The 13,647-nt window shown below is 53.0% G+C and overlaps 1 protein-coding gene across 1 annotated transcript; it reads left to right on the top strand.

Moving 5' to 3' along the window:
* Positions 1-4,457: 4,457 nt before the first annotated feature.
* On the top strand, positions 4,458-13,647 carry LOC136516368 (probable glutathione S-transferase DHAR1, cytosolic). The gene is made up of 6 exons (XM_066509752.1): positions 4,458-4,700; positions 4,816-4,906; positions 12,045-12,191; positions 12,726-12,843; positions 13,065-13,205; positions 13,299-13,647. Exons 1-6 carry the CDS (start codon positions 4,631-4,633, stop codon positions 13,383-13,385), a joined length of 654 nt encoding a protein of 217 aa, XP_066365849.1. The 5' UTR covers positions 4,458-4,630; the 3' UTR covers positions 13,386-13,647.

The raw sequence follows: 13,647 nt of genomic DNA, 5'->3' as shown, positions 1-13,647 counted from the left end.
ATACAAATACTCTAAACTAATCTGAAAAAAAAATTCAGTAGAACAACCCCAAAATAACAGCAGCAAATACAGATGAATAAAGTAATCTGGAACAGCAGTAATCCATGCAAGGAACTGCAACAGCCCCAATATATACAGCAGAATATTCACTATGCGAACAATTCAAGCCACAAGTGGACGAAATTTGCTCCCTTGCATTCAGTCTAGCCGCACCCTTCATCTGCAAATTGCAATCGATGCATTTGAAGTTTCTCATAATAGTCTGAAGCTAGCAGAGTGGAGATCCTATCTCTGAGTGCATACGGTTCGTCGAGATAGCGGTGCTGCTCATGCTCAGGGCAGGGAGAGATGAATACAGCCACGCAGCAGCAACAGCTTGGCTCAGAGGTGGGGAGCGGCAGCAACAGCTTGGCTCGGAGGCGGGGCATAGCAACCACTGGCTTAGCGCCAGCGGCAGCAGCCGCCTGGCCAGGGCGGCGCAACTTGGGCTGCCCACCGAGCGTAGCGCGCAGCAGGCGGCCAAGGTGATGGCGCATGGCCGGCCCAGGGCGACAAGTACATCAACCTAAAGCCTCAAATCCAACGCAAATCTGACCTAAACACCAATGCCAAATGCCTGCTCGAACCCTAGAACAGACAAGGAAGCTAGAAATTCCATCCACCCCCAATCGCAGTACAGACCAAATCCTTGGAATAAACTCGAACCCTAACCTCTAGAACGAGGCAGAACACATGAGCGTACCCCAACAACAAAGATTTCATGGAATCGAAGGAAGCAAACGGAATGAACCTAGGAGACTAATCGAATCGCCTCTCACCAGGGCAGAGCATCGCGAGGAGGAAGACAATGGGGAAATGAATCAACAGCACCGATAAGGTGAGCCCTCCAAATCAGAGATACAACCCAAATAGAATAAATAGCACACCAAAACACTCAGTTAACGCATAGCTTTTCTAAAACTGAAGGCCAGGATCAAGTCAAAAACAAATCAAACGATCCAGAATTCGAGTGACATAGGCAAATGAATCACACGAGCAATGCATAGCTTTTCTGAAAACCAAACCAAAAAAAGCCTCTCTGGTTAGATACGGAAATAAATGGGGAAAACGGAGAGGCAAGCTCGGCCCGGGCTCGCTCACCTCGGCGCGACGGGGTGGGCGGGGACGGTGCCCGCTGGCGGGAGTGGGGGCGCCGGGGCTTGCGACCCGCCGCCGCGCAGCATCGCCTCCGCTTCTCCCTCTCCTCCTCCAGGCTCTGCTGCTGGAGACCTTTCTTCGCCTCCCCTGACGAATTCAGATTTTGAATTGTGGGGCACCGGGGCGGCGGGGGCCCACGTGAAAGTGCGGTGGGCGCCGCGGGGGGTGCGGGCCCCGCGAGGGCCGCCACGTCCACCTCCCTGCACCTGGGCCACAGGGCGAGGCGGGGCATGCTGTCAGTGAGAGTGCTGCCTACCCCGGCGGGCGCGTGCGAGGGGGTGGTGGGGCACGCCGGCACGGGCGCGTGGCCGCGTGGGTGAGCGAGTTCGAAAAGGTTCGGGTGGAGCACGAGCACGAGGCGCGAAAGCCCAGGGAGGAGATGGGATCCGGTGCTCAGTGACTCTTCTCCCTCACAAACTCGCCGTGACGAGGCGTGAGAGCATCCGACCGCTCACTGACACTGTGTTGCGGCCATGGATCTTCTGCGGCGCTGTTCGTGGAGCATGGACTCGAGGGTGCCGTGTTATTTATAGGCGAAATGGAGGCGTGCTCGTGGTAGGGATTAGGGAATCTGGTGCCATCGATTGTCATTGATAGAAAGATGTCACGCAGATATACTTAGGTATAGACTTTATTAATTGTCAAGAGCAGATATAATGAAGGGTTTATATGGCATCTTAGGGCTTGTTTGACATTTTGTCTTTTCATTTCATTTCTTTTTTTTTTTGGAAAAATATCTATTTTATATCTCTTGCAATAACTTACACGACATTTTTCTTCTTGAAAACCGATCTTTCTTTCTCCTATGATTAATAACCTCTATACACATCGTGGGGCTCGATCACTTGGGCTAGGAATTGAAAGTTAAATAACATTAAGAAATGGCAAAGGTTCAACTAGAAGTCAACGACTCTAGTCCCAACAAAACAGATTTTGGATTATTGGTTGAGATATCATTGACTAAAAAGATAGAAAGTTAGGTAAATATATTGTTTTGGATATAACTAATTGAAATAGATAGAGAGCTAGATATAGATATCATTTTCAATTCAAATGATTACGGGTATCAATAAATTGAAAGAGATGATAGCTAGGTATAGGTATCATTAGTGAAAGAGATAGACACCTAGCTATAGGTATTATGAGTTCGAAGAGATATATAGATATTATAATAGAAAGAATATAGCGCAATACTTCCCTAAAACAAAATAATATAGAATATGTTACAAAGTAACAAAGGTATTGAACTCACAAGACCCAATTTCAAATGTTTCAAATGGACAACAGATTCTTGACTTACCCGGTCATCAATAAAAGGTATGAAAGGCAAGTTTAAACTCAAAATTAACGACTTGAATCCGATTTTGGATTAAGAGAGCTTTGAACTGAAAACTCCAATCTTTAGAATTTTTTTCAACATCGAGCTTAATACTTCTATTGACTCTGGATTAACTTTAGGTTATGAATCTAAAGAACTTTCAAGTAGAATACGAATTATGCAAGGGAAAAGGTTTTGAACTCAACTCCAAATAAAATATTGAAATTATCAACTCAACCAATAAATAAAAAAAGAGGAATTAGGCATCCACATGTTACCTTGTTTGCAAAACATTGTCTCAGCAACAATCTTTGGAGGTGGAAGCAGAAAAAGAGTGTTACTAAAGAATTCACGCCGATCAAATTTTTCTTAAATTTGGCTAGATTTATTAGAAATATTAGCAATATCTATATTTTCATATAAGTTTATTATGAAAATATTTAGCGATTTATCTAATAATACTAATTATTACACTATAAATATTAATATATATATATATATTTGATTAAAGTTAGATGTTTAAATTCTTGGAAAGTGAAAATGACACGGTCGGCGGCACCGTTGTTGGCAAAAGGAGCAGCAGCGCGCACCGGAATCTTTCGAGGAATCTTTTTGTCTCGTCTCGTTCAGACGCTCACCCTTTCTCAAAAGCGCACGAGAGGGAGCGAGAGGAGAAAATTGCAATTATAGGACGCGAAACAATACGCTTCGCTATTATATGACTCCAAATATCGATTTCGCTAAAATGACCTTTGAAATGTTAGCACTTTGTTATACATGACATTTGGTTTTTTAATCACTTTTCTCAACAAAAATACTTGTATTTTGCTATGATGTGACCGTATTACCCTCGAGGCTTCAATTGACGTGGGATGGGGCTGCTGGCCGCTCGCCTGGCCTGCCTGGCTGGCCGCGGTCTGGGCTGGCTGGCCGGCCGCGCCTGGGTCATTGCAGCTAGATGAATTCAGTTCAGACGAAATCACATCAGAAATCTATCGATAAAGAAGAGGGCGAAACATGAACAGTGCTTGATCACCTAAAATCCTCACGCCCGCATCTTCAGCCGCAACCCACAAGCGCGCGATATCAACCCATCTACCCACCACCTTTTCTCGCTCAAAGAAACCATGTCAATGGCGGCAGCCGCCGCCGCCGCCGCGGCATCATCCACGCTGCTGCGGGCAAGCAACCTCTCTGTCGCGCGCTCCGTACCAGTCACCGCCGGTCAGCAGCTCGTCCCAGGTGGCGTTGTCTGCTGCATCCGCACCGTGAGTGGGCGGAGAGCAGCGGTCGCGCGCGCGGCAGTGGCAGGCGATGGGGGCGCGACGGCGGGTGCCCTTCCGGCGGCGCTGTTGTTCGATTGCGACGGTGTGCTTGTGGACACCGAGAAGGATGGCCACCGCATCTCCTTCAACGAAACCTTCGCCGAGGTCCGGTTCCTTCCATCGATACTCCCGTTAATTCATCTCCATTTTCCTGATGCGGCTGCACCTCCGACGTTGATCTTTTCTGTGGTTCGTATGCTCCTAGTTATTTAAACCGATGGCTCACGGGCCATTCTTTGTTTTCTTCTGACAAATTTGTCCTGCAGCGCAGTTGACCACTAATGACTGATTGAGACCATGACTTTGGAATAATGTGCATCTGATGAAATTTTGAAATAATGGTATACTTATATTCGTATAATATGGGACCTGGGTCCATGTTCTTTCAACAATGCAGGGTTCGGGTTAATTAGTCTTAACTGAGGGCAATACGGTCACATCATGGCAAAATACATGTATTTTAGTTGAGAAAAATGATTAAAAAGACCAAATGTCATGTATAACAAAGTGCTAACGTTTCAAAGGTCGTTTTAGCGAAGTCGATGTTTAGAGTCCTATAGTAGCGAAGTGCATTGTTTGACGTCCTATAATTGCAATTTTCTCGAGCGAGAGCGACAAGAAAAAGAAGATCATCTGGTCACAGATTCCTGCACGCGGCCTGGTTCGGTCGATCTCCTCACCGGCTCAATTCCGCAAAGCAGAACACCTCGTCTCTTCGTCACTCGTCAGATCGACCGGGAGGAAGGAAGCAAGCGGAAGCGAACCGGAACGCCGTCCGTCGCCAATCGCCATGGCCGCTGTGGTGCCGGTGGAGGTGTGCGTGAAGGCCGCCGCGGGGAAGCCCGACACGCTCGGCGACTGTGAGTGCTCCCCCCGTCCCCCGTCTCCCGCGCCCGATTCCGCCCGGAACCCTAACTGCTCTCGCTGATCCTGGTCTGGTTTGGTTTGGATGGGACTGGAACCTGCTGCTTGCAGGCCCGTTCTCGCAGAGGGTGCTGCTCACGCTGGAGGAGAAGAAGGTCCCCTACGAGGTCAAGCTCGTCGACCTCGGCAACAAGCCCGAATGGTCCGTCCGTCTCTCTCCCTCTGTACCCTTTCCCCCGCTTATTTTTCCACAGGAGCATTCTGCTGTTGTGCACGCGGTGTCTCACAACCGATTGGCAAAGCGCCGCTCACGCCGTGTCTTTTTTTTTAATAATAATAACATCTTCTCTGCTGTCTTGACTTCGGCCTTGTTTAGTTTCCTTCAAAATTCCATTTTTTCACTCTCTTTCCATCACATCAATTTTTAGCCGTTTGCATGGAGTATTAAATGTAGGTAAAAAAAAAACTAATTACACAGTTTAGTTGGAAATCACGAGATAATCTTTTGAGCCTAGTTGGTCCATGATTGAACAATATTTATCAAATAAGACGAAAGTGGTACTATTCATCAGGTTGAAAAAACTTTCAATCTAAACGAGGCCTTCATTTCCAGAGACCAGAGGTTCGGTCACCTCACTGTGGTAGACTGGGAACGGTATTCGAAACAGGGAATCTTTGCGCTGTGTCCTTGTTTGTGAATTCATTGGATGTGTTAGTCGCTGAATTCTCACTCTTGGTAGTAGGAGAATTTTTACTCTCATCGAGAGAGGATGACACTAGGAGTTGGGGCAATTTTCTTGTCTATTTCTCACACAAGCTCACACAAATGCCATGCCAACCCAAGGGGTTGGGGTTACATATTTATAGGCTGCTAGCCAGCCAAGCATATACCAAGATGCTAATCTAAGATGCTAATATGCTGTCCTAGCTAAGATGCTGTCCTCTAGTCTAAGATGCTGTTCTCTAAGATGCTGTCCTCTGGTCTAAGATGCTGTCCTAAAAACAGAAAAACAGCTACAAGGACCATGACCATGTGAGCATCATAGCCCCACAAAGACCAGCCACACATGAGACTTATCCATCATTCTCCCCCTAAGTCTTGTGCGTCGTCTTGTGGGAGAGTTGAACCATCCCGGTCCTGGAGCAGAGCTCAAGGAACTTGATCCTCCCAAGGGGCTTGGTGAGCAGGTCCGCAAGCTGGTCCTTGGTGTTGATGTAGCTCGCCTTGATGCTCCCTTCCTCCAAACAGCTTCGGATGAAGTGGTACCTCACCCGGATGTGCTTGCTGCGTTCGTGGAACACGGGGTTCTTTGCCAGGGCCAGAGCGGACTTGCTGTCCACCCTGAGCTCCACCGCTCTAGTGTCTCTGCCGAGGAGATCACCAAGCAGTCGAGCGAGCCAGAGCGCCTGAGTCAAAGCGGTGGAGGCCGCTATGTACTCGGCCTCGCAGCTGGACAGGGCCACCACCTGCTGCTTGACCGACTGCCAGCTAACGAGGCACTTGCCGAGGAAGAAGAGGATCCCGCTCGTGCTCTTGCTGGTGTCGATGTCGCCGGCGTGGTCGCTGTCGCTGTACCCGACGAAGTGTGCCGCCCCAGGGCACCTCGGGTAGTAGAGGCCGTGGTCGAGAGTCCCCGCAACATAGCGGATGATCCTCTTCACAGCCTGCTGGTGCTCCGTCGTCGGTCGCTGCATGAACCGACTAACGTAGCCGACGGAGAATGCCAAGTCCGGCCGTGTGTGGGCGAGGTAGCGAAGGCTCCCCACAAGACGCCGGTACTGCGTAGCGTCCACCTCCTCCGTCGTGCTGTCGCGGCTCAGCTTCAGCCTCTCCTCCATCGGAGTGAGAGCTGGGTTGCAGTCGGTGAGCCCAGCTAGCTCAACGACGCGCTTGGCGTAGGCGGTCTGTCGAAGCGTGATCCCAGAGTCATCCTGGTGTACCTCGATTCCCAGGTAGAAGGAGAGAGGCCCCAGGTCACTCATCTGGAAGGTGGCCTTCATCTCTTCCTTGAATGCCGCCACCTCCGCATCCTTGGTGCCGGTGATCACCAAGTCGTCGACGTAGACACCCACCAACAGGGCATTACCTCCATTGCCCCGTCGGTAGATGGCCGCCTCGTGCGGGCTTTGCTCGAAGCCCATCCCCTTTAGCGTGGAATCCAGCTTGGCATTCCACGCCCTCGGTGCCTGCCGCAAGCCATAGAGGGCCTTGCGCAGGCGGAGCACCTTGCCCTTCTTGCCGGGGATCGCAAATCCCGGCGGCTGGTGCACGTAGACCTCCTCCTTCAAGTCGCCGTTAAGGAACGCCGACTTGACGTCCATGTGATGAACACGCCAGCCCTCCTGGGCAGCTAGCGCAAGGAGGAGTCGCACGGACTCCATCCGTGCCACGGGAGCAAAGGCGTCGTCGAAGTCGACCCCCTCCTGCTGCACGAAACCTCGTGCCACCAAGCGAGCCTTGTGCTTGACGATGGCACCGGCTTCATCCCTCTTCAGCTTGTACACCCACTTAAGGGTGATCGCGCGATGACCACGAGGAAGGTCAGCAAGCTCCCAGGTGCGGTTCTTCTCAACCGCATCCATCTCCAACTGCATCGCGGCGCGCCATGCCGCGTGTCTCTCGGCCTCTGCGAACGACCGAGGCTCGCCGTCGTCACACGCAAGGTGCAACTGCGCCTCCAGGTCCTCCAGGTCATGAGGCACCAGTCCCGGCACCAACTGGTCGCCGAGAAGGTTCTCCATCGTACGGTACCGCAACGGCTCGCCGTCGTGGTACGCGTCGATGCGCTCCTCGTCGTGAGAGAGCGGAGTAGCGAGCTCAACCGGGCTATGCTCGACACGAGCTGGTGTTGGAGTAGACGTGCCCGGAGAGGTGCTTGTCGGTGCTGGAGTGCGTGGCGTTGCCGGCTGTGGTGAAGCCGGCGAAGAACTCATCGCAGCCGAGGTCCTGGCTGGAGAGCGTGGAGCTGTCGGAGTAGCAGGCGCCGGGGTCGGTGGAGGCTCGGGGACTGGGGTAGACGCGCTCGCCGAAGAAGAGCTGCCTACTCCCCCAGCTCCCTCGAAGTGGACGTACTCGACAGTGAAGTCGTCGTAAGTCGGAGCCGAGCCATCGTCCACCGCCTTGTCCCACGCCCATCCTCGCCCTTCGTCGAACACAACGTCGCGCGCCGTGCGCACACGCTGTGTCTTCGGGTCGAGGATGCGGTAGGCCTTCGAGCCCTCCGCGTAGCCGATGAACACTCCCGGAGTGCTCCTGTCGTCGAGCTTGCTGATGTGGCCAAGCTCCTTGGCGAACGCGAGGCAGCCGAAGACCCGCAAGTGGGAGACCGCCGGCTTGCGCCCATGCCAAGCCTCGTACGGCGTCCTGCCGTCGAGCGCCTTAGTAGGCGAGCGGTTGAGGATGTAGACGGCCGTCACCACCGCCTCTCCCCAGAAGACAGCCGGCATCCCCCTCTGCTTGAGGAGGGCCCGAGCCATCCCCACAACCGTCTGGTTGCGCCGCTCGACGACGCCGTTCTGCTGCGGGCTGTACGGCGCGGAGTAGTGGCGCTGAATGCCCTCGTCAGCGCAGTACGACGCGAATTCAGCCGCCGTGAATTCGCCGCCGTTGTCGGTGCGCAGCACGCGCAGCTTGCGGCCGCACTCCGCCTCCGCAGAAGCCTGCGCGTGTCTGATGGCGTCCGCAGCCTCTCCCTTGCTGCCGAGGACCATCACCCACATGTAGCGGGAGAGGTCGTCGACGAGCAGCAGGAAGTAGCGTCGTCCTCCCGGTGTGGCCGGTGTCACCGGGCCACACAAGTCCCCGTGCACGAGCTCGAGCCTCTCCTTGGCTCGAAAGCTCGCCTGCTGGGGAAAGGGGAGTCGCCTCTGCTTCGTCAACACGCAGACGTCGCAGAGCTGCTCCACATGGTCGAGGCACGGCAGGCCTCGCACCATCTCCGTGGCACTGAGCCGCTTCAGGGCCTCAAAGTGAAGGTGCCCGAAACGCTCGTGCCACTGCCACGCCTCGTCGTCCCGACGAGCAGCGAGACAGAGGGGTTGTGCCACCTGCACGTTAAGGACGTAGAGTCGATTTGCGCTTCTGGATACCTTGGCAAGAAGGCGACGACGACGATCCCAAATCCTCATGACTCCGTCCTCAACCACCACGCGCGAACCGTTCTCATCCAGCTGTCCCAAGCTGATGATGGAGTTCCTCAACGCGGGGATGTAGTAGACTCCGGTGAGCAGCCTGTGCTCACCAGACACGGCGGTGAAGATGATGGAGCCGACGCCCTTGATCTCCACGCCGGAGGCATCCCCAAACTTGACGGAGCCTCGGACGCTAGAGTCAAGCTCGGTGAAGAACTCCCGTCGACCGGTCATGTGATGGGTGGCGCCGGTGTCGAGGCACCACCCGTCAGTCTTGTCGTTGCCGGAGCTATCGCCGAGGAGGGCGTGTGCTTTTGGCTCGTCAAGGTGGAGGAGAGCCGCTGCGGCCGGTGCCGCTGGAGGTAGCTCGATGCTGGCATGTGCCATGAACAGAGCCGGCTCCTCCTCCTCCGCCTGTGCGACGTGGGCCTGGCCGCGTCGTGGCTGTCGACAGTCCTTGGCCCAATGGCCAAGCTGGCCGCAGTTGCGGCAGGCGTCGTCTCGTGCCGGCTTGTGCCTGCCGGCGGCGCCGCCCTGGGCGCCTCCGCGGGCATCACCCTCGGCACGTCCTCGTGCCCCGGCCTGGGCGTCTCTGCGCGCCTTGCGTGGCTTGCCACGCTTGCGGCCGCCTGTCGCGGAAGAAGGCTCCCCCTTCCTCCGGTCACCCTGGCTGGCAAGCCACTGCTCCCGAGTGAGAAGGAGCTTCCCGCCAGTGGTGATGGGCCCTGAGAGGGACTGTGGCTCATCACTATCGACGACCTTGAGGCGACCTATCGCCTCCTCGATCGACATCGTGGAGAGATCCAGCAGCGACTCGATCGAGCGAGCCATCTGCTTGTACTTCTCGGGGACGCAGCGGAAGAGCTTTTCGACAGCTCTCTCCTCGCCGTAGGTGTCGTCGCCGAACTGCACCATCTTCTGCAACAGAGTGTTGAGACGAAGAGCAAAGTCATCAACGTCCTCACCTGGCTTGAAAGCCAGGTTCTCCCACTCCTTGCGAAGTGCCTGCAGTGTGGACTTGCGGGCGCGGTCGCTGCCGATGCGTGCCGCAGCGATGGCGTCCCAAGCCTCCTTGGCAGTCCGCTTGCTGGTAAGCGAGAACTGCATCTCGGGCGGGACTGCAGCGATGAGAGCATCCAGCGCCCGTCGATCTAGGTCGTAGTCGACGTCGCCGTACCGGACTGCCTCCCACATGTGCCGCACCTGGAGCTTTACCCTCATCACCGCAGCCCACTCGACGTAGTTGGTCTTGGTGAGGGTAGGCCACCCACCGCCGGGACCGACGTCCCTGACAACAGCCTGGAGCCCGTGGTAACCACGGTACCGATCCGGGGAGAGAGAGCCATGCTGCCTGTGAAGGCCGCGCTCTCCATCGACCCGTCGGTACCGATCCGGGGAGAGAGAGCCACGCTGCCTGTGAAGGCCGCGCTCTCCATCGACCCGTCCGCCACCGTTGCCGTGCGCGCCTCCTCCAGGAGCGCCGCCGCCGTGCGCGCCTCCTCCAGGAGCGCCACCGGCGCGTCCGCGCCTGTCTGGGCTGCCGCCGCGCTCGTGGGCGTGCGCGGCTGCCCCAGGAGCGCCACCGGCGTGCGCGCCTCCTCCAGGAGCGCCGCCAGCGCGTCCGCGCCTGTCTGGGCTGCCGCCACGCTCGTGGACGTGCGCGGCTGTCCACTGCGCCGCCCGCGCTCGCGCTGCCTCCCTCTCTAGCAGCTCGAGGTCCGCGTCGGCGGTGTCGTCAGCGGAAATGGAGCTGCCGATGCTGCCGCGCAGAGCCTCGACCTCCGCCGCCGCCGCACGCGCTGCATTCGCCGCCGCCGCTGCTTCCGCCTCCGCTCTGGCTGCTGCCAGCTCCGCCGCTGCTAGCCTCGACGCCCTTGCCGCCGCCGCAGCGGTCTCTGCCGCCGCTCGCTCGCGTTCCTCTGCCGCGGCAAGTTCGGCCTCCTGCCGACGCCGCGTGCTCGAGGCGACCGAGCGCTGAGACTGCCCTGCGGACATGACGCGCTACCGGGGGGCTGCTGCGTGGGGAGAGGGCTGCTTCAGACGAGCTGGGAGAGGAGTGAACAGGAGCGGCCGGAGGAGCTGCTGCTGCCAACCGCTGGGGCTGTTGTGGGGCTGGGAGAGAAGATGAGCAAGAGATGCTCAGGCTACAGGATAATACGGCTCTGATACCACTTGTTAGTCGCTGAATTCTCACTCTTGGTAGTAGGAGAATTCTTACTCTCATCGAGAGAGGATGACACTAGGAGTTGGGGCAATTTTCTTGTCTATTTCTCACACAAGCTCACACAAATGCCATGCCAACCCAAGGGGTTGGGGTTACATATTTATAGGCTGCTAGCCAGCCAAGCATATGCCAAGATGCTAGTCTAAGATGCTAATATGCTGTCCTCTAGTCTAAGATGCTGTCCTCTAAGATGCTGTCCTCTAGTCTAAGATGCTGTCCTAAAAACAGAAAAACAGCTACAAGGACCATGACCATGTGAGCATCATAGCCCCACAAAGACCAGCCACACATGAGACTTATCCATCAGGATGTGGTAGATTTCCTTGATCTGACTGACTTGGAGGGCAACTAGACTGGAAAAATCCACACGGCTTAGTCATGAATTCTGTCATATTCGGCCCCCATGTGCCCTGCTGAATTGATCGCTCCGGTCTTTGTTTTTTTTTTCCTTCTAGTTTTCAGGAACGAGCTGTAGCTGTAGCTTAATACTGCCTCCTATTTTTTACTGTATGACACTGGTTAGTAGATTTACCTGGGAGTCCTTATGCATTTTTTTTTAATTTTGGAGAACTTAAAGCTGTCAGGATATAAACCCTAGACCTTTGTCCAACAGCAAACACTCAGTATCTTGTATGGTACAGTTGCATATGTCTTCCCCGGTGAATTACAGTTCTAGTGTACTTGGATTACACCCAGCTTATGCACATTAGAGAAGGCTTGAGGTTTTTCACTGTACAAACCATCAATTTGTGGAAATATTGGAATTGGCAAAACGTGCTTCTCAAATTTGTACTGGCAATGGCACACTTGGAATTATGCACCCCTTTCATATGAATTCATAATTACTTTCTAATTTGAAGATTGAATAGGATTTTGCAGCTTCTTCTTTTTTCAGCGAGCCACGGGTGTAATTAAGTCCATTTAGACTCTGTTTTTTTGTCTATTTGTAATCTTTACATCCAACCTACTGTAATGGCTCTTTCAGGTTTCTGGAGATTAACCCAGAGGGTAAGGTGCCTGTGCTCAAAGGTGGTGATGGTAAATGCATTGCTGATTCTGATGTAATCACCCAAGTCATTGAGGAGAAGTTCCCAACTCCATCTCTGGTCACCCCTCCAGAATATGCATCAGTGTAAGATGTGTTGCTCACATCCATCTTGCTATGTTTTAACATGGGTGATTCTCTATTTCTGTTAATTCCTATGGCGTTAAACAGTTTGACTTGAAAGCCCATGTTCTGAATGGAGCCTATGTTCTACAATTATTATTTAAAAGGGTGAGATCTTAGTTGTATCTGCATTCATTTCAGAGGTGTATTATGTTCAAATAGCTGGCAGTTCATAATTCATACACCTGAAGAATCACAATCTAGTAGGGTTTTACTTGTAATTTTCACAGGCAATACCTATACTAAAAAAAAGGAAGTAATATATTTCTCAGGCATACTGGTCATGAGTTTCAGTATGAGAAGCAGCTGCAGTAGGATCTGTTAAGCGTCTGATTTATAGCTTGTGAAATACTTGTAACTTGCAAGATTGCTATCTTCATTATTAAGTTTATTCTGAAGCATTATTTTGGGTTATTGTGTTGCTGTGCATTTCAATTTTGAGCTTCAGCAATTGTCTTAGTGCTTATGCCACATGATCTGATATGGTTGTAATGACAGGGGATCAAAGATTTTCCCAGCCTTTGTCAAGTTCTTGAAGAGCAAGGATGCTAGTGATGGTTCAGAGAAGGCGCTTCTGGATGAGCTGCAGGCACTGGATGAGCATCTCAAAGCTCATGTAAGTAAATGCTTGACCTCTTACTGTTTGATATGGCTGCTGCTTTCAGCAGGGAAATAGACACAACACATTCTTCTGTGCACTTAACCTGTTTGGATATGACACAGATCATTTTTGGTTTGATTTGATGACTTGGTGCTCTGGCATTGCTTAGTCTCACCATCATATCTGATTGAACCATGCCTTTCCTAACATCATTATCAATACTCTGGTGTTTGCAGGGCCCCTACATCAATGGGGAGAACGTGTCAGCGGCTGATCTTAGCCTTGCGCCAAAGCTCTTCCACCTCCAGGTCGCACTGGAGCATTTCAAAGGCTGGAAGATCCCAGAAAACCTAACCAACGTCCACGCCTACACCAAGGTACACAAGTGTTCAAGTGATCGTATTTCACTATCAGCTCCATAACCTGTACTACAGAATCAAATAACGGAGCTCACTTTTGTCTTTGTGCAGGCTCTTTTCAGCCGTGAATCTTTTGTCAAGACTAAGCCATCCGAGGAGCATGTGATTGCGGGATGGGCACCCAAGGTGAACGCATAAGCGCCTTCTGCTTTGGTGCTACCTGGTGGACTCCATCCATTTATCTGATCAGTCGTTGTCAGTGGTGTGGATAGGTGTCGCATCTGTAGCCTAGATGCATGATTGAGTTGGAATAATGCAGTGCCGTGTCTCGAGTACTCAGTTCTGGCTGTTGCAATTGTGTGTCTTACCTTCTATTGCCGGTTTCGTTCGAGACCATGGGCATCTCTTGATCCTATGCTACTGTAATGTGGGTACCAAATAATGGAGCTGCTTTTATGCT

This window comes from Miscanthus floridulus, chromosome 17 (genome assembly GCF_019320115.1).
Source record: "Miscanthus floridulus cultivar M001 chromosome 17, ASM1932011v1, whole genome shotgun sequence".
Lineage (NCBI taxonomy): Eukaryota > Viridiplantae > Streptophyta > Magnoliopsida > Poales > Poaceae > Miscanthus > Miscanthus floridulus.
The sequence above is the reverse complement of the archived record's forward strand: the minus strand, read 5'-3'. Positions and strand labels throughout refer to the sequence as shown.